The sequence below is a fragment of the Styela clava genome, chromosome 8 (assembly GCF_964204865.1).
Source record: "Styela clava chromosome 8, kaStyClav1.hap1.2, whole genome shotgun sequence".
NCBI classification, from domain to species: domain Eukaryota; kingdom Metazoa; phylum Chordata; class Ascidiacea; order Stolidobranchia; family Styelidae; genus Styela; species Styela clava.
The window spans coordinates 2,900,190-2,921,066 of NC_135257.1; the positions used below are offsets into that span (position 1 = coordinate 2,900,190).

Here is a 20,877-nt window from a genome sequence, read left to right on the forward strand (position 1 = left end):
GATTTGTTCACTTGAGAACGAGAACAAAACAATCGATCAGATCAATAATCTCTCTAGATCGCCACTTCGGGTTCTTTCATGTCAGCGATGATACTTGATGCTTTAGTAGAGAGAATGCCAAGTATATATATATATATGGGTATAAACAAAACAAACTATAATATTTTACCACATAGACGTCGACGAATAACAACAATGAACTTTTTTGAATCCAATAAAAAATAGCAAATCTTTTTTAATCACACTACAAATAATTGAAAATAAGCGCTTCCGTGAGCATCAAGATTGAAAATAATCTTAATTAATGCGAAATTTATATAGTGCAATATTGCTCAAGAATTCTTTCTAATTTCATGAAAATTGGAAATTCCTCCTATGGTCAAGGTGAAAGTAAGTTCACGAACCGATATATACTCGACGCACTTTGCCATACTATTCAAATTTAACAAGTTGAAGATTGGGGGACTAACCTAACATAGTATATGAAATGTTGATTTTGAAAATTCAGATACTTTGGCTATATTTACGGTTATCGACTGAAAAAATAAACGGAAATGCGAAACTATATTTATTCCTGAAAAATTCTGCACATACATAGTCTGTTACAAACAAGCGAATGATCGTCAACCCCTGATCCTTCTATAACAAGATGCCGCTTCTTTAACAACAACCGCTTTTCGTATTTGCCGAAACGATTTTTAGTGAGCGTCTCATTACCTTGAATCATTAAAGACCTAATTGGCAATATTCCACCAAATACGCAAAATATGAGAGTATGATTATTCACATCAATAATTAAAATAATTATAAAACAAATAAAAATACATAAATAAGTTGGGTAGGGATGCTGACATTTTTTATGCTCGTTTAACTTTGGGTTAAACTCCTATTTTTGTACAACATATATAATCTGAATTAAAATATTTAACGATACAACCCGAAATCTGGATAACACGCTGTGTGAAACTCCAATTATTACAATATCAATCGAAATCGAAGTCCGCAAGTTTCGTTATGAACTAAGAGCAAGCCATTACGCCTGCAAAATATTTGCAATTTATGAATAGCAACGGAATATAACAAAATGCATATAATTTCCCCAATGAATAGATTGTTGTATATCTTTTTACTTATCCTGTAATAACTCATGCACTTCTTGTCATTTTCATTTCACCGAGAACTTTGAAATATAATATTTGAAGTTGCCTCATTATCGACTGGTCGACCTGACTAATGTATTACCCGTGTCAGTCCTATTTTTGCGTGGTAACAGCAATTTCATAAAAGAAAACTTTTTGGTATCTGGGCTTGGACGGACTTATTGATTTATTGTAGTTGTATACTACCAAGAGTTCTGACGTCACTTTTCTTGTGATAAAGCTCTTGAAGGACAAATCCCCTGGCGCGATACAAATGCATTATTTCGTAATTTTAATCTTTCTCTAATACTCGTTCAAATAACACCCTGGTGCTGAACTGCACGGTCAGTAGAAAATAGCAATGAAGCAAAATTTAAATTATTTTTATGCAACGAAGGAATATGTACAAAAAAAGTTACCCCCACGTACGCTGCGCCATTCCGACATGATAAAAATTCCATCGTCTTCCACCCAACTTTCTTGCTAGTGTTGTCACACAACCCCTCCGTCTGGATACCCAATTCTCGATTTTTTCAGAAAAGCCAGATATGGTCGAATAATCGACGAAGTTTTGCTTTGTAAAACGCCTTTTCTAAAGACCAAATTTGACTGGAAAATTATTTTAATTTATTTTTATGGCTGTTGGACTACTACGTTGCATAATGATTTTTAATACTACACTACTGATATTATCTATTCGGTGACCGTACATTTGAACCCATGTGTAATCCGCGGGTTCAATCTATATGGGGGTGTTAAAACCCATGGGTTAGGGTTAGTATGGGTTCAAATATCCGCAAAACAAACAAAAAATTCCATATAGGTGCATAAGTATGCAGGTGCAATTGTCGTGGGTTCAAAGTACGGAAACCATCTATTCAACCGGAATCGGGTACGTTCCTTTATTACGCTTCCTTTTAAAGAGCTCGGATATTGTTATCAAAATGATCTTATTGCCAATATTTAATACTATAGAACCGTGCCAGAAATAAACATTAGTCAGTCATTAGGCATTTATTGAATATATTACACAATTTCAAACATAGTCGCTTGCGCTGCATTCAAAAATGCCAGACGATGCCACATCAGAGACATGAACTTGTTCATTATTTAGATGTAAATTTAATAGAAAATGATAGTTTTACGATGCAAACTGTTCTAGAACCAAATTTTTCTCAACGTTGTGTGTGTTACACGAAAATTATGGAATCAGTAAGTACATCTCAGGTGGTTATTTACCCGGAGAGTAGAAAGACTTTTTCCAACTTTTATCTTATTTAGTTCTTAGCAAACTTCGACATAAATTTGACAACATTGTATCTAGGACTACTTATTCCAGTCAAACCTGTTTTCCGTGAAGCATGTATGACAATTAAGTTTTTTGTCGCAATTGAACAACGAACCGCACGTAGGAACATTCCAGCTATATAGTATTTCGCAAATTACCTTAAAGTTTAACTTTTTCTGCAAACTATATCATTCACCTTCTACAACTGATCAAAGGATGTATAGGTAATATCATTAATTTAACTACTTACTAACATACTAATTTAACATTTAAGGTATTATTCAAGCAAGTGCAGATATAGGGTTATCATTTCCTAAGCACTACTAATTCTAGGCCAATCAATACCTTGGCAGAATTTACCTCTATTATCCTTCTATATCGAGTATTACAATTGTCTGTGGAGGACAGTAAAGTTATCATGCATTATTAAATAAGTTTTTGTGGCATCCTAACAGGAATATCGGTATCTTGGGTGCGGTTAATACCGTCAAACTGCACTCTCGCGTAAATACACCCCTAGTACTAAAACATCGTATCTTTCCTCTGGCTTTATCCTCCTACTCAAGTGTTTGTTCATATATTTATAAGTTTATATGAATTATAAAAGGTCGACAAGGCCGTCGATCATAATTTCAATGTGAATTAGTGGATTGTCACGTTCACGTTGTCTTTGCTAAAATATCTATCTTTTAAAATAAGTATAATTTTTCAGTAAAACATTCCAGAATCGAAAGTATTTGCAAATAATATTTGAACAAGTCGGACGTAACTTTCTCTGTTCATGCATGATTGCAACTCTAACACGACGGCGGGGATCCTTTTTAAAGCAGTTTAGGTTTCTGAAATTTGGAGAAGTGCACTCCAGGAACAAATGAATATTCATGACGTTGTAGTTAACGGCAATATACGGAGCCAACAAATTGTTTTTCGGACAAGATGAACGAGCGTAATGGACACTTAGTAGCCTACATTTTCAGATATTGCCCAACTATGATACGCCGTTGGATAATATTTTTATACTACGAGTTTGGAGGAATAATTGTGCATTGTGCAACATGCGAACAATGGCTAAACTATGTTCAATTAGGTTTTGCTAAGGCAAAAAATTCGACAAATTTAGTTGATAGTTTGCATTACCCAAACTGTTTTATTTGTATATAAATGTTAGTTCCCTAGGACTTATAGGTAGTAACAGGGTGAGATTCACTTTACCACAAGTTAACTGCTTACCCTTTTGTAATCGACACTCTATTTGAACACGAGCGCGTTTGAAACTGAAACTGCAAGCTTGAAGTAGAATAATTTTAGTCCAATCTGTATGAGCCAAAAATTAAAATAACTAATTCAATCGAATAAATTTATTCTCTTTTCAAAGTATTGTCCAACATATCCCGCATAAGTGGCGATGCTTGGAATAATTGAACTCAGTTAAAACTCAAGAATTCATTCCAAACTGATCTGAAATATCCTGCTATGCATCCAGATTGACTGGTTGATTTTATACCAAAAACGGAGGATTACTTGAGCTCAATCTTTGCGTAATTCAAGTAATCCTCAGGATTACTAACGTCAGATAGAAGCCAAATACAACCGTCCATCGATTGATTGATAGAATTGTGAATGTCTGTTTATTTTTATTAAGAAATAGGAAAACAACAGGAATGTTAACGAAAACACACATTTTTTTTTATTTTCTATCTGAATCCACCGTCATATATGTATTGTAAATTTTTCAAAAATAAAACAAAAGACTACTTGTTTTTTCGATATGTCGATGAATGATCTCAAAGACATGACATATCGCCAAGATGAAACAGTTCAGGTCCTGAATCATGTATACTGTGTAGTATATTGTGTTGAAAGTTATTAGATAAGAAACTTATGTAAAAGTCTAAAGTAACCAAGTATGGATCGATTGACATTATATGCTTATTAGTCATCGAGAACATCTGTAACTTTAGAGAATTGAATAAATACTAAAAATTCGTTATGTGATTTTTAGAACGTAGTGATAACTGAGACAGATGGCAGGTGGCACATTTTTGGCTTAATGTAATCTGTACGCCATCTATTGGTGCGGTTTTTCTCGCGATACCCACGTGTGTCACCCTACACCCACGTATACGACTTGTAGTAATTGTAATCTTTCGGGTTCTGACAATTCTGGAATTTTATGCCATTGCTACATTTTATAGAATGAGGAGGCTATAGAAGGTGGCGTATTCACGTTTCATCATAGTCATGCGTTTTTAATCTAAAATTTATCTCTAAAATTACAATACTGTGAATGTTGAAATGAAAAGATATAAATGATTCACAAGTGCGAAACAAAGGTTTAACAGCGAATGCTCCCTGTCCATTACACAGCAATGAATGGTCGTATAATTCAATCATATTTTATTTGCAAATTAAAAACGACAATATTAAAAAGTTTACACAAAAGATGAAAAGCAAAATAGCATATGGCAAAATAATTTTTAATTAAAAAATGTATAACTCTAGCGCGATATGTGGAAACAGCAAACAAATATAAATGACATACAGGTGCTTCGTAAATTGCGTATCATAACTTGGCTTGGATTTCGTGATAAAAGAAGCATGTGTGACCAAGTGAATTGTCTTGCAGAATATATACGGAACTTGAGCAAATTCCATTCTTGACATAAAATGATAGGAAATCAGCTTTGACTTGATTTGTTTTGTAGTTTTTTTAGTTAAATTTGCCTCGAAGTTTCTATGAAAAACTTCTTCGTTAAGTTGCTCTTTTGAGTCTTCGCAATCATGTCTGTAACTAATCAATATAAAATGGCTTACACTGAAGAACGAAGGTAAATTGACTACAGTCAAATTGTCAAAACATTTGACAAAATAGTTGAAATTTACATCAAATATTAAGTCTCATAAGAATCACAAAAAATTGAATAGATATGATAGAAATGAAAAATGGCCTTCTAACGGTGTCAACCATAATCAATTACTAGAAATTTGAAATCGATTGGTCCAATAGTTGTAAAGGCGCATGATTTTTTCAGCAACAACATCAATTTAGCAAAATGACCCATGTCTTCATTTTGCATATATTCCAGAATATATTATTAGTTTTACTATAATTTCATATTTGTTATCTGGTAAAGGAGGGAAGTTTGTCTACAATATAAATATTCTGATTTGTATTTTTAATTACAATATTCATGTAATTCAAATATTTGTCTTATGAAAATTATTTGATACGTTTATTTTATTTAATGTCGTTGTTCGAATATTGACAGTTTGTTGCTTGCAAAGGTAAAAATAAGTAAATATGTCAAACCTCGACTTCACTTTTTCTTCCATTGATTATGCGTTGTTTGGAATTACTCTTGGATTAACATTCATCATTGGAATATACTATGCTTATCGCGGAAAAAAACAAAAAACAAGCAATAAATCCAATGACTATCTTAATGCTACCAAGTGAGTATGATTGAACCTTTAAAGTGAACACTCAGACCATTTGAAATAATGATATTTTAAATACAGATCCATGGCATTTTTCCCTGTAGCGATATCTTTATGCGTCACCTACCAATCTTCATCGTACCTTCTTGCCATTCCCACGGAAGTATACTTGTATGGTTCTATAGTTATCTGGTGAGTGATATTTTTCTACCTTTACTTCTCTTTTCGGTCGTCAGTAAAATATAAGGGATATCCAATTTGGATCAAAATACTGCCTAAATGTTTTGTTTCACTCCTGTTTATTTTTTTTTTCAGATTTTGCTTTGTTCATCTTTTCAATATTGATATTAGGCATTTGAATAAACTGAGCTCCGGTATACTATGTAATTCTTTGAATTTCAGGTCCATTGTCGTTACGATAGTAGCACCTATATTCGTAGGCTTAATTTTCGTTCCAACCTACTTCAGGTGCGGGGTGACATGCGTACATGAGGTGAATATTGTTTGTTTATGTGATATTTGAGTAGTAGACTTCAGCTACCTGCTATTCTTTTATCTTAGCAACATAGTGTATTTCTGTTTCCACTCCATGATATTTGTAGCCTACTCGTTTTTTTTTGCATAAATGTGTTTTAACAAATTCACATTGCTTTTATTTTATTGCAATATTTTCTGTATTTTCAGTATCTGAGATTGAGATTCAATCGTCGTATGCAAGTCATCGGTGCTGTGGCTTTCCTGTCTTCATCAACAATATTTTCCGCGATTTCAATATACGCACCCGCTCTGGCAATTGAAGCTGGTAAATTTAATTACAATAAAACAATCAATTACGTGTGTCCTGTACCTTGAACTGTATTTTGATTTTTGCTTGGCCGCTTCCATTGTCTTGCCATTTTTGGCCATGTTTAACAATATTATTTTTCGTACATTTGTGTTGCATGTCTAATTGGTTTGTGGATTTGGAGTCTGCTATTTCATTGTAGATGTAAAGAAGACGGCGAGGGAAAAATTGATGAGAAATTGTATAAATAACTAAATGACAAAAGAAATTAACTCGGATTAGTTCCGGTTAAAATCCGATAAATGTTCATAATCACAAAAAATGGGAGATATACACTAAATAAAAAACAGGGACGTTTCAATAATAATGCTATTTTGAGCCTTTGTGCAAAGAAGGGAAACGTATATACAACTTGTTGTAATTCTTAACCCAATACGATAAACATACTCGGTACAACTGTCTTCAATGAATGGATAAGGGTACAACCATTATCATGACGAGAGTCGACATATAACAATGATATGATTTTTTCCTCTCTTTCCTTGTATTAATATTTTTATACGTAAAACTTCTACCTGAAAGACAAAATTGAAAACATTTAACAATTGCTTGCTGTTTAGTTACTGGATTAAGTCTGTGGACGAGCATAATCACCTGTGGAATAATATGTACGGCATACACAACCTTGGTGGGTATTCAGATATTGAAAGCATTTTTATTGTTTCGTTTATCCATCCTCCCTAAACCAAACACTTGTTATGATTTTTTCAATCAGTCATTATTCAAATTTTTATATTATACAATAATTAATTAATAAGAAGAATATACGTTTACAATTAGAATATTATGATAATGCATTTCAAATTATTTTATTGGAAATGTTGAAGTTTATCCGATATTGAAATAAACAAACCCCAACACCAAAAATAATAGGTTGCATATGTGTTTTAATTAATCCAGGGCGGCCTCAGAGGTGTAATTTGGAGCGACGTGTTTTTATCATTCATTTTATATGGAGGTATCTTGGCAATTTTGATTAAAGGCACCCAAGTCAGTGGAGGAATATCTGAAGTATGGAAAGTTGCCGTTGAAGATGGAAGATTTGATATATTTAAGTAAGTTTCTGTATAGAAGTTTTTCTATTTATATTTTTGTAACCTCACCTAAGATATAAATTTAGGTTGCGGACCACATGTGGATATTTGAAAATACGGTGCATCATGAGGCATTGCTAATATGTCAGTGTTTATTTACTTTTTATTCTAAATAAAAGCAATAATTTTCCGACACTGTACAGATATTATGAGAAGATCGCTGGACAGTGTGACACGTCTGTATTTTTATATTGTCAATCAATTTATAGATCATCCAATAATGATGTATCATGTTATCTTGGGTCAAGATGGTGTCCATAATATGATAAATCAACTCTGGGTTATTTGAAAATGAGGCTCCCGGTCGGAAATATTTTCGAACTTGTTTTCTCATTTGCAACGTCATGTGGGCCTACATCCGACACCTTGTTACAAGCACACAAACTTATACCGTTCATTTTAGCTTTGAAACCGATATCCGTATACGCCATACGTTTTGGTCAATTGTATTTGGTGGAATGGTTACCAATATAGCGGTCCTTGGAACGTCTGTAACGCCAGTCCAACGATACTTGAGTTGTAAGTCTACAAAAGAGGCTCAAAAGTATGTAGAATAATACCAATACGTAAACTATTTTTTACAAATATTGTAAAGTGTTGTCATTCGATACAAGTGGTATTCAACCACGTTATTTCCATTAATAAAAAATGATCACTATGGACTACGATGGCAACAAATGTAAATATCCCGCTCTAAAATAATATTTCAGATAGGCTACTGCGGTATTGAAACTTTACAGATAAAATTATCGTATGGAAATAAATGATAACATTACATAAAATATACTGCACATATATGATGAGATACATATATATCAAAAATTGTCAAAAACGTTTTTAATGGCACAAGAAATGGAGATGGAAAACAAAATGAAGATTACAAAAGTTAGATTTTAACAAAAAATACTTTAATCATCCATACTGCTTTCTGATTAATTTACAATACAGATCAATGTGTATCAACATCATTGGACAAATATTTTTGGATTTGATTGTTATTCTTCTTGGACTGATTATTTACAGTACATTCCGTGGGTGTGACCCCATAGGGCAGCAATGCATTCAAAAAGCGGACCAGGTAGATCTTGACTAACACGATGCATCATTTTATTTTTATTGGACCCATGGATCGTTTTGTAATTATGTTGTCGTTCTTGTTAGTATTCTACATGCTGTTGATATTGTTGTTGTAAAAAAAGCTGAACTACTGGACCAATCGCTTTGAAATTTTTAGTAGCTAACGCTTGCTGTTTTCGCTAGAATGCTATTTATTTGTTTAAGACATTTCCGTAGGTTATATGGAATTTGCTTTTCCTTTCCATTTTTTTGTGATGACTAATCAAAATTAAAAAATGCGCACTGTGCCGTGGTTTCATAGATCTCGTGGTTCACCCTACCGGTACTGTGGAAGATTTAATGATAATTCATTTCGCCCTTTGTATCCGTATACTTGGGAATTGCTTTCTTGCATTGTTATATCGATTCAAAATCTCATATTTCTAACAAGCTTGTAATAGAAAACTAAGTTACAATTGTTTCATTCAGATTCTACCTTTAGCAGTAATGAAACTGTTTTACGACATTCCTGGTATTCCAGGATTGTTTCTGTCTGCCATTTTAGCTGCAGCGTTGAGGTAAATTAGCATTATTATTATTACTTAAAATAATTTGATGACTGCCATGCACTCAAGACACTTTGCCTTGCACCGATGATGAGACATTGATGCTTACAAATACCAATCAACAAATCTCATTTAGTAAGTTTGAAATAACATACTCGTGGGAAGTGGTTCTATTTTTGTACATGCTGTATTCTTCTGAATACAAGAATATACTGACACGATAGTGCACCGTCTATCGTGGTGTAGAAAAAAAATCTAAGCCACCTACACTGAAATCTGCTACATGATCATGCAAATGCTTCGACTCGAGATTACAAGTCAAGTCAAATTAATTAAAATGAAACAGCATGGTTTTCGTCAAATAGAAATCTGAAAAATATGACAACAACAACAAATTACCAAATCAATTTAGGTACTCGCCTCGCCCTCACAAGTTGAATAGATTCGTATGGGCAATAATGCATTGTCACTATTGGGTGCTCACAATTCTTTTTCTGCTTTGAAACTACAGCCGGTTATTTTGACCAGACTATCAACTTGGTGCTACTACTAGTAGATATTGCTACCATACAGTTTTACAGGGAAGTTAAAAAAGATTAGTCCAGCGAAGATTTTTTTGGCATTTTTGCCATTGTCACCAACAGCAATGAAATTTTATAGAAACAATACATAAGACCACTCAAGGTCAGAAATCGAAAGCTATCTCACGCATATCGTTAAAATCAATTACAATCCACATTTCAGTACGATCTCATCCTCAATCAATTCTTTAGCAGCAGCAACAATGGATAACATGGTGAAACCTTTCACACAATACAGCGATAGAACGTACTTGTTCGTATCAAAAGGTAATAAACAATAAAAAAGTGGACCTCCTGAAGTATGCGCTCCAAGATGGCGGACAACCTGAAATCAGGTTGTGTACCAGGTTCAGGTTATGCGACATCTTGGTGCGCATACTTCAGGTGTACCAAAAAAGTAATCTGATAAGTAAACATTATAGAAGTGTTTTATTTCTGAATTTAGATTTGCCTCCATAAATAAATCTTAAGTCTCATCTTTTTTTCAATGATGCGGGTCATGCTAAAGATAATTTCAACATCATTGCCAAGTTTCATCAAATAAAATATATTTATTTAGGGGTAGTATTTTTCTTTGGAATCGTTGCTGTGGGATTTGCTGCCTTGATGACATACACGACAGAATTGTTCGAAATCTCTACAAGTTTATTTTCGCTCACTCTCGGACCGATATTGGGAATGTACACACTGGCTATGCAATTCCCATTTGTCAACTGGATGGTATGAATGTTTGGCGAAAAGTTGATAATTTTAACTGGACGCAATGTAGACGAATTTTAGCTTCAAACAACAATTTTATAATAAAAATTTCGTTATAAATGTCTTTACACAAATACAGATAACGGAGTGATTATAGCATATGTGATTTCATCATAGAGTGAATAATAATGTGAATTTTTATACGTATGTTTATTATGTAGCAATTGGTAGTGAAAAAATGTAACGCCCGCTCGGTCTTTAAAAGTGAATCAGACAATAATTAAATCATAAATTATATTTCAAGAAATATATAATATTTTGATCGAAATCTTGTTAAAAAGTTAATCTATATTCTTTTTGGGTACAAGGGTGCTGCTGGTGGCTTGCTTTGTGGAATCGCGTCAACAACGTGGGTGTTCCTTGGAAAACAGTCTATAAGACAATCAAATGAATTTGTTCGACGTTTATCGTTATCTACTGATCTCTGTAATGCTTCGTGCATATTACAAGCTGGCGAAACCAACTTTACTACACTTATTTATTCAACCCCCGATGCAACTATTGTTAATGAAATAAGCTCGGTTGCAGATCAGGGTGTCATGTTCGATGACAATGTTCCTTTCTATACCATTTCATATCGATATCTTTCGGCGGTTGGGTTATTAGCATGCTTGATCAGCGGCATCGTCATCAGCCTTCTTACATGTGAGTTTGTTTACATTGTACATTTGTATAGGACATAGTCACCCTTGCGGTATGAATCGATACATATTGATTGATGCTCGACACGAAAGGTTACTTCAAGTCAAATATTTTGCTCATTTTTGTGTGATAATATTCCAAAGTTTCTTTTATACCAGGTGGTTGGAAAGACAGGCACAATGTTGATCCAAAACTACTGAGGCCTTTCTTTGACCTCTGGATATTTCGTTGCTGGATTCCTGCTAATGTACGGAGATTTCTTCGGTTTGGAATTGATTGGAGTGAAGATGACGACGATATGGTGTACGATATACAGGAGAACAAGGAAATATCAGAAGTATGCATGATTTTTATGTTCATTTTTTATTCCTCAAATTAAAATGAATTTTAAATGTCTAGCGGCCAGGAGATCACTTTCTGTAATGCTCACAGCACATTGTGCTTTGAGATTTCACAGTTTTGGCTGCAAAGCCGTGGGTTTTACATTGTTATGTCACAACAACACAAGATCAACTCAACTGCCATCCAAGTACCCCTTCCCGTGAACCCAGATATGATGTGAAGGCGGGCTTGGGGTTATTAGGCTAAAATACTGTTTTCCGGAACCGAAAACAAAATAAGTAATTAGAAGTATATTACCCAACTCATGTTTAATATGACGCAAAATTTGCGTGGTGTCTTAGTCACCATTGTCGAAGTCAAGTCTATACGATGGAAAGATAAAAAATGTAATTTTCAACCGCGTGGGATAATAAGAATATTCCGGTATAAACAGAGTAACGGATATAGATGGTATCTGTTGCGACGTAGCTAAGTATATATAGAATAAGGAGATGAACCATCTGGATCCCTCTTTGCGAGTTTTAAATGGCGTACGGATAATTGGCAGCTTTTTGCCAGTAATAAAATATAGATGAAAATATGGCCAATGCAAATTCATTTTTTACACAGAACAAAAAACAAATCTGCTCTTTCAAAGTGGATGATCACGAAAAGAAGTTTTGCAATGGAAGTTTCAGTAACGAAGATAACGTTTCTATTAATTTTACCAAATTGTAATAGTATGCTCTCGCACAAGCAATGAGGAGAAGTGCTATCATAATAATTGCTCATTACAGTATTTAACTTAAGTAGAAACTGTTGCTTAGGACGTAGCAAATCAACTTGGTTCATTGGATTTTACTTTAATATTCATCGTCACCAGTTTATTTTTGCCTACAATCCTCCAATCTCAGATTCTATAACAGACATAGGCAAACTACGGCCCGTGGGCCAAATCCGCCCCGTTGGGTAGTTCAATCTGGCCCGCTCGATGCTGCCACAACCAAACTAAAACCAAATTTTGATGTTGAGCTAAAAATACCTCAAGGAATTTTTTGACATTAAGATTAAATTTAGTTTTGGCACGAAGCTCATTGTTTTTTACCTTTGTAACAGTGTAAATAATATTCATGAAATGTGACTTTTACGTCACACTTACATGGCCCACCAGTCTAGGTAGGCAAATGTTTTGGCTCTTGGTCCAAAAAAACTGCCCACCCTTATTCTATGAGGTGAATTCCAAAATGCAGTCATTGTCACATGCAACCTTTTAAAATGACCATACTATACAAGTAGTTATAATATTGATTGAAAATATTAATATTGATTGTAATGCACAATAATTTGTTTATTATTTTTAATTAACGTGGATCCATGTGTGCTTTTCCAATTATATTCATGCACTATCACGCTTCTTTTATTACTGATTGCATACCAAGTATTAATATGGATCGTTCTAACAATTTGTTGTTGCTCTTTAAAAAAATCGAACGAACTGATCGTCTTTCACTTCTTAAATATAGTTGTAGCAGTTGAAAATCGATTATTTATTTATTTATTTTTTCTTCTGAGCCCTGTGTAGCTTAATATTTCACCCAAATTTTTCTCACGTTTGCGAATATTGCGATTATTTATTTATATTGTCGATCGTGACTATTTTCGATTCAGGACCAGAGTATAATCTCCCCCGATTTCCTGTTTTAAATGCAATAGCTTTGGCCACGCAGCTACGAATTACTGTTGTATAGTTTGCAACACCAAGTGCAGCAAAAACCACGAATACCATAAATGTGTTTTCAAACCCCAAATCGTAGATAATTCGTAGACAAAAAGGCAACACTGTAAATATGGTGGATGTAAAGCATACAAATAGGAAAGGTTAAAAAAATGGCAAATACCGAACTTCGTTTAATGATTTTCCAATTATTACCAGTAAATTTCCTTTATTAAAATCACTCTTTTTTATCAACCGATTTGAAGGCTCCAGTATTGAACAAGTAAGAGCAGAAAAAGACGCATTCCAGTTTTTTGCTTTTATCGCCGAAGTTAATAATAATTCATATATATATATATACAAGCAAACGATATCAAACCAAAACCTAAAATTAGATATTGTTCAATGGTATTGTCGTAGTATGCACACGAAACTGGATGAATTGATAAACTTGGTTCATGCTTTGATACATAACCAAACGTCAAATCATTCTTACTACAATGTTACTCGGATCTTAATACTAGTATACCCCAGTACAGCATAATAGAATGCAAAGATAGATTGGATAACAGAATAACATCTCTTTTGTTAAAATGAAGTAGAAGGTCAGTGTATCAATTTTGGAATCTTCAAGTTAGTCAACGTGAACGTCCCACCGGAACTTAAATCATCATACCTTGCGTTTAAGCTTTTTGATCGATCCTAAAGGAAAACAGTGTGACAACCCATATTTTTATCCTTTAGATGCCATTATTTGATCACACTATTAGAATTTGCTTTTCAATGTTCGGGGGCACTGATGGCACTACAACACTGTCAATCTGTCTTTTGTTATTCAGTTAGGATAGGCTACCAGTTGTGACAATGCAGCTGTGGTTGTTTCAGTTGGATTTCGTGTATTTCAGGGCTTTTTTATGTCTGTTAAATAGTTTCTAGCTTTAAAGTAGGTTACCAAGTGTGTTAGTTTTTGATAAGGTATGTTTAGATATTTTATTGCTAGTCAGTAGGATTGTCAGTGTATAGGTGGAATGTAGCGGATTTTAGGGGCTAAGATTTTTCTTGTAAATAATATTTTTCTGGCTTTGTGGTGCCTGGTGTTTGTTATTTTCATTGTGTCTTTTCTGTTCTGTTAATTTCATTGGAGTGTTTGGTTGTACAGTATTAAGTTTTCTGTCATTTCCTTCCTTTAAGTCATTTCCGTGTTGGGAGACGAGAGAACAACCAACGAGGAAGAGATCTTGCTGAGCTTGCTGATATCTGGTCGTTATTCGATTTAACTCCTGATCTTGACCAAATATGTTATGCGTGTGAAGTGAACCCCACAAGTAGAACACAACACTCAAAACCATGGCGATTTCATGATCAAATTAGCATAAGTTATTGGGATAATATCTATAATATGTTATTTAAAAAACGCATCAATTATTGTACTGTCTCAAGCACCATTAATATATTCAACGACATATTTTCAATTGTAGTTATCCAAGTAGCAAGTAAATCGATTCCATGAACAAAACGTTGTACAAAAAATGAAACTTTAACTAAAAAGATAGCTGTTCATTAAACATTATTGATGTCATGTTATATAAAAAAAAAACACAACTCCGAAGAAAGAATAATAATTTTGAAAACAAAGTTGGCATGATTGCTTCAGCTAACTAAACATAAATAAAAAATCAGCAAACTAACTGAAAATGAGGAATTCAACTAAAAAAATATCTTTCAACTAAATAGTATAATGTACATGTCGATCGTATACATTTTGGGACGTCAATGAGATGAAAAACTGCAGATTTGACGTTGTTTAGGACATTATTATTTCAGATTGTATGTTTGCCATTTAGGGCTTAGTTAGGCTATAAACTCCATCCAATATTCAGACCCATAATTTCAAGTTACATGAGCAAGAATGGTGATTACTTCATTCTGGGATCCCTGAAATATTTATATTACAAGGAATGAAATCAATAATATAAAAAAGCGATAAAATAGCGAAGCTTCTACGGGGAATGATAATCAATATTATGTTGATTATTCCATTCACTCGTTCAGGTTACTTCGAAAAGTCGGCGATATTGCGTTGATAAATGAGATGAACAATTTATACAAGTCAGTTCCTTAGTTAGTTCTTAGTTACAATTTTTTTTTTCTTTAATGTGGTTACTCCAATTGAGAGGCAATGTTGTTTTGGCATTTCATAGAATAGAGTGTGCCACAGTATGTTTATGGTACGTGCTAGCAGGGCAGAAGACTCAAAATTCTGGACTGGTTATTTTTGAAAACGGCAACTCGATACTTGTAGTAGCTTGTATACTTGTAGTAGTAACAGATTTGATAGTATATGGAAATGTAAAAATATTTGTACATCATAAACAACACGTGCAAAATGCGCATGAAATTCGCTGACGGTTCTGATGTCTATCAAAGTTGAATTCACTAGATTTTTCACCAAAATAAACTATGACGTCTTCTTCAATTGACATTTTCAATATATAACAGGGTGGCCTAAAAGTAGGTGGTTGCCCAACAGTAGGTATACAGTTACTAAACTATTTTATATGCTTTCAAGCTACTTGCAGTTCACTTTATGTTACTTGTTAAGTACCACAAAAATTGCTTATTTTTTTAGATAATAAATCTAGTGTGAATTTTACATTAGTTTTCTAGCTGCTGTGAAGGTAATAAAAAATTAATAAAATAACCGTATACCTACTTTTGGGCCACCCGTATATTAAGATTTTAACTTCTGAACACTAATATAAGAAAAAATGAAAATATATACAATTAGTGATAACACCTTCTGCAAACATTTTAGACAACTGAGTTATTACGTTCTACCGATTTGTTAAAAGTACGTGTCTTTATTCATTCTGCGTTTACTCACTTGCTTTTGTTTGCCCAGGCATTTATCGATGATGTTTGTTCATTGTTTTTATCTTGTGAACATTCGAAAAACAGGTACGATCCATACAATTTGGCGCACCTTAAATATCTCTGACGCCTTTGGGGGCGCGACCATCAGGTTAAGAACCGCTGCTATATTCAAACTGTATTATTGGACACAAGGTGAACATATCAACCGTTTTGTTGAATTTTTGTTCGGGCAAAATTACATTTATTTCCAACTACTCGGTGAGTCGGTTTGAATTTTTCAGTAGTTCAAGTGCTCATGTTTAATGCTCCTGTTGTATTCAAATTTGTGTTATTGCAAGAACTTGTGCTTTCAAGCAGATTTACTAGCGATGGATCTCGGCAAGAACGGGCTTAACAAACCATGTCCGTCAACGTAGGTTAGAGGGAGACTGACAGTATTGTACTTTTTGAACATGAAGAATGCGCTAATTTCTTTTAAATTTCTCCACTATGGAATAGATCTACTCTGAGGAAACATATTATGTTTATTTTAATAAACACAAAAACTTGCTGAGATCAGATATTTTATTCAGATGAATCGCGCCATCAATTCATTTTGTTCAATGCTTGAACAAATGAAAAAAAGTTTATACTTTTTTTTGCTACAGTTGATACACACAATTTTATATATACAGTACATAATTTCTTATAATAGATACTTTTCACACAATCATCTCTTAAACACTATGATATATTCAATAAATTTACTTTGTAAACACTGATTTAACATTAATTATCTTTCGATAAATTTATATTCAATCACATATACATAGCGTCGTATTTTTTGCATCTCGCCCATTTGTGACGACACATTAGACACTTTATCTGTTGGGGACCTGCAATAAAGTAACGTTGATTCAAGAACCTTCCTTATACAAACCATGAACATTAAGATAAAAGACAAATAATTTTGTTTTGAAAACATAAACGACTGAGCGCTCTTTGTATTAAATATTGCAATTTGAATACACGAGAGGCGTAGCCAGTTGGGGTTTGCAATTTTAAGAAAATGAAAGTCGCTAATCATGCGTGCGATTGTATTTTGTCAAACGATAACGACGAGGGCGGCGATAATTACTGATCGGTTCTCGCACAGAATTGTGAGCTGTGTTGTGAAAAATCGAGGTATTAAATTTTTTGATTGAAAAGCAACATTGTGAAATATTAAAAATAAAACGAAGGGAAACACCATAGTTTTTTTTAGGAGGCTAGAGACAGATTAAAAATGCCCTTTCGGGCATTGTAAATCGCAAAATTTGGTGTGCTTACGGAACACATTATAATTGGTTCCATTGAAAATTTCACCGTCTTAAAAAAAAAATAGCCTCTATAAAGACTATAATAGTATTATTGAACGTTGAGTTGTAAAGGCAGATGGGAGCGGTTCAGTCATAAGCTTGATCTCTATTGCACCCGCTTTCTGAGATTGCCTGATCTCCACTTCCAACAACGAATGCAAAGATATCAGAATTCACCAGCTCACAATGGATACTCTATTGTCAACTTGATCGTCACAATTCTCCAGTATCTTTCGGATAAATACTGTTACTTTCAGCCTCTTGACTCTTCTCAACTCTCTTATGTAATACAAACCATGACGTGCTTATATATAATACTTTGAGTCCCTAATTTAATGTACTATGAAGCACGCATGAGCTTTAATCTCTATTGCCCGATCAAAACAATATGTTTTGTTCCCAGGCTATGGCCTGCGACGCGAATGACGCACAACAACTAAGAATCGTTACGACCGACTGGTGTTGTCCTAATTCAACATATCTGAGTTAATTAAACCCGATTTACTGCTAATAATACTAGTTTTTCCCGAAATACCGAAACTCAATATGATTGTCCCTACAAATACGAGTCGAAACTAGATATAATCGGACACATTGCCACACATTTTTATGACCGCCGCATTTCAGAGTGATAATGTGTTTTTATAATTTTAGTCAACGCAACAGCAGGTTATATTGAACATATATATTAAAATTTATTAAGGAAGACATTTTCGAATACTTTGCGCATTTGCGAATTGTACTCTTCGGAATTTTAACGCAGACCCTGGGATTTTTCCAACGGCGATATCTCAAAAATAATCTTATGTGGCAGTTAGTGCTGAAAGAATAGTTTGTATTTGACAAATCTCAAGGTCACGAACATCCGAATTCAATCTATTTATAACCACAGATTGCCACAGTTTTTTAGAGCAAGAATGCTTTTATTTTACCGTAAGTGGACGCAAAGTCGACACAATTAAATTTGTATGCCAAGACATTTTAAATACTCACTTCGGCCACGAATTGAATATTTTACGTAACAGAAATAACTATTCGCTGAATTTTTTTGTTTTTGAAAAGATCATTTTAACGGATGGCATTATCGCGGCGCCTGTTTTAGAAGTCGTTGCAAAGGATATTTTTTATTTTCATTTTTTCGACCCCAAGCTCTTTTATAAAGGCTCTTGGGTACGCCTACGCCCCTGGTATAGACAATCTTTCCGTTCTTTGGGTACCCAGTGTGCACTTCATGATACCTCAGGTCACAGACTTTCAAACGGATAAATCAAGCACTACAATACTGCTTTTCACATCTTGAATACGGTAATCTATGTATTTCTATTCTTGTCTAGTCATGTGTCGTATATACCTGATTAAAATAATTCAAATACAAAAATAAAAAACAATCATTTGTACACATTTAAAAACATTTGTTTAATACATGAAGTTACATTTATCATACATACGTGTCATCTCATCAAAGCAGTTTCGCATTTCACGAGTTTTTTTATTCACTAAACAATAATATTTGCATCCTCTCACTACTTCTTTTTTGTTTTTCGGAATTTTCGACACTAAGAAAAAAATTCATCCAGTTAATGTCACATTTAATATATTACGCATAGTTTCTTACTTTTATATAATATACTTACGATTTCATATTAAGGAATGTATTCACAATTGATATGTTTTGATATGGTAATCTGCAGTATGTAGGGAATGATATGTGAAAGTTGACGTATATTGCATTTTGCAGATAAAATATAAACATCATGTGATAGCCCACTAGTATATATATGTAACAAGTTGTTTGATTTTTTGTATGGCAAAAAAAGACAACAAATAAAAGTATTTCGGTGTTGACAAGAAGGGAAGGGTCAATTATTACTTATCGATTTTAATCGGTAAGTATGTTGATAGATATTTGTCTGTCTGTATGTCTGTTAGATGCACGCGATATCTCACGAAAGCGAGATTGAATCTGCTCCAGATTTTGCATGTGCAGTTATCTTATCTCGGACCAGAAGCCTACTGATTTTGGGCGAATTATGTCGTATAATCAGCGAGTTATTGATGAATTAGTGATGGGACACAAGGTGTCACTATGGAGTAAGAGCGCTGTTTTGGGGATCCCCTAACTTTCGATCGATAAGTCTTCGGTCTCTGACCGATATTCTCGTTTAGGTTTTGATAATTTCAATACAAGAGTTTACTAGTGAGTAAATGCATTAATGTGATGTCATTAGGCATTTAAATGAAAAACAATGTACCTCTAAGATTTAAAAATATTCAGCAAAAATTGGACAGACGTTAATTTAGTAGATATATGTCTTTTCTTGAAATACTAATATTAATTAAAAATATGAATGCAAGTATATTTTATATTTCGAAATTCACATGCAAACGATTAGCTTGGCTCTAAAAACCGATGTTTCTCAATACCGTGTCGATTAATAGTACTATAAACCTAGATAAAACTTCAGACAACATCCCAACGAAGCTAACAATAAGTTCTAAACGATCCTATGTATGGAACACACCAACAATAATATTATATGAATATACCAGAATAATTTGCGAAACAAAAATACGGCAGAAATGTAATTTTGCATTTTTCGTACGTTCGTTTTATTTTCACCACTCTATTCTTCACGATTATCGTGAATATTTTTTTCCATTATTTGGGCGAAATTATTTTTCAAAATCCAACAACCGCAAAAATAACAACAACAATTTACCAAATCAATCATCAGTCTCTTTGTGCCACATACCTTTATTAGGAATCACTGGGTTTCTTGTCGATGCAGTGCTTGCAGTCACTTCCGATATATAATTTGTAATGTTAGTGCTATTTGACGATACAGTAGAGTAAATCATACTAGAAGTGATGTCCATGCTTAAACCCGAGGGTGTTGGGGGGACAGTATTTCCTGAAATAGAAGAAACTTGTAATGATGTTTTATTTTAATTTTTTTTTAAACCCTCATAAATCTTTTTAGTCAGTCAGCCAGCCAATCGTTTTATTAGCAAGTCTTACTGTAGACTTGTATAATAAACAATTTTCACGTGTGTATTTAAATCTTAAAAATTTACTTTGCACTATTTGCAAACTTGCTTAATCATGGGGGCCAACCTTTCCTATATTTTTTGCCTATTAAATTGAAATTTCTAATTTTGCGATATCTCATCATTTCACTACGTAATAATTCTTTCAAATTTGTGGACACCTATCTCCCTTTTTT

The 20,877-nt window shown here is 33.6% G+C and overlaps 2 protein-coding genes across 2 annotated transcripts; one reads left to right on the top strand and one right to left on the bottom strand.

Annotated features, from left to right (window-relative positions):
• Nucleotides 1-5,721: 5,721 nt before the first annotated feature.
• LOC120346180 (sodium-coupled monocarboxylate transporter 1-like) lies at nucleotides 5,722-13,248 on the top strand. The gene is made up of 14 exons (XM_039415848.2): nucleotides 5,722-5,880; nucleotides 5,947-6,057; nucleotides 6,268-6,358; nucleotides 6,550-6,667; nucleotides 7,270-7,337; nucleotides 7,610-7,764; nucleotides 8,207-8,347; nucleotides 8,752-8,881; nucleotides 9,349-9,437; nucleotides 10,170-10,273; nucleotides 10,566-10,726; nucleotides 11,074-11,410; nucleotides 11,566-11,744; nucleotides 12,359-13,248. The coding sequence occupies exons 1-14, from the start codon at nucleotides 5,729-5,731 to the stop codon at nucleotides 12,464-12,466; spliced, it is 1,944 nt and encodes a 647-aa protein (XP_039271782.2). The 5' UTR covers nucleotides 5,722-5,728; the 3' UTR covers nucleotides 12,467-13,248.
• A 3,625-nt stretch (nucleotides 13,249-16,873) lies between these two features.
• Nucleotides 16,874-20,566, bottom strand: LOC120346014 (uncharacterized). Its single transcript, XM_039415646.2, has 3 exons — nucleotides 20,407-20,566; nucleotides 19,102-19,209; nucleotides 16,874-17,191 (listed from the first exon to the last, which is right to left on the bottom strand). Exons 1-3 carry the CDS (start codon nucleotides 20,528-20,530, stop codon nucleotides 17,115-17,117), a joined length of 309 nt encoding a protein of 102 aa, XP_039271580.2. The 5' UTR covers nucleotides 20,531-20,566; the 3' UTR covers nucleotides 16,874-17,114.
• Between the last annotated feature and the right edge of the window lie 311 nt (nucleotides 20,567-20,877).

What these genes read in the sequence shown, in the direction of transcription:
- LOC120346180 (XM_039415848.2), top strand. Translation starts at nt 5,729, where the DNA reads ATGTCAAACCTCGACTTCACTTTTTCTTCCATTGATTATGCGTTGTTT. An exon ending in GGAAGATTTGATATATTTAA is followed by an intron (nt 7,765 to 8,206) that starts GTAAGTTTCTGT and finishes CGTTCATTTTAG; the next exon opens with CTTTGAAACCGATATCCGTA. An exon ending in AGAACAAGGAAATATCAGAA is followed by an intron (nt 11,745 to 12,358) that starts GTATGCATGATT and finishes TTTTTTACACAG; the next exon opens with AACAAAAAACAAATCTGCTC.
- LOC120346014 (XM_039415646.2), bottom strand. Translation starts at nt 20,530, where the DNA reads ATGGACATCACTTCTAGTATGATTTACTCTACTGTATCGTCAAATAGC. An exon ending in CCCAGTGATTCCTAATAAAG is followed by an intron (nt 19,210 to 20,406) that starts GTATGTGGCACA and finishes TTTTTTTCTTAG; the next exon opens with TGTCGAAAATTCCGAAAAAC. An exon ending in CTGCTTTGATGAGATGACAC is followed by an intron (nt 17,192 to 19,101) that starts GTATGTATGATA and finishes ACTTTATTGCAG; the next exon opens with GTCCCCAACAGATAAAGTGT.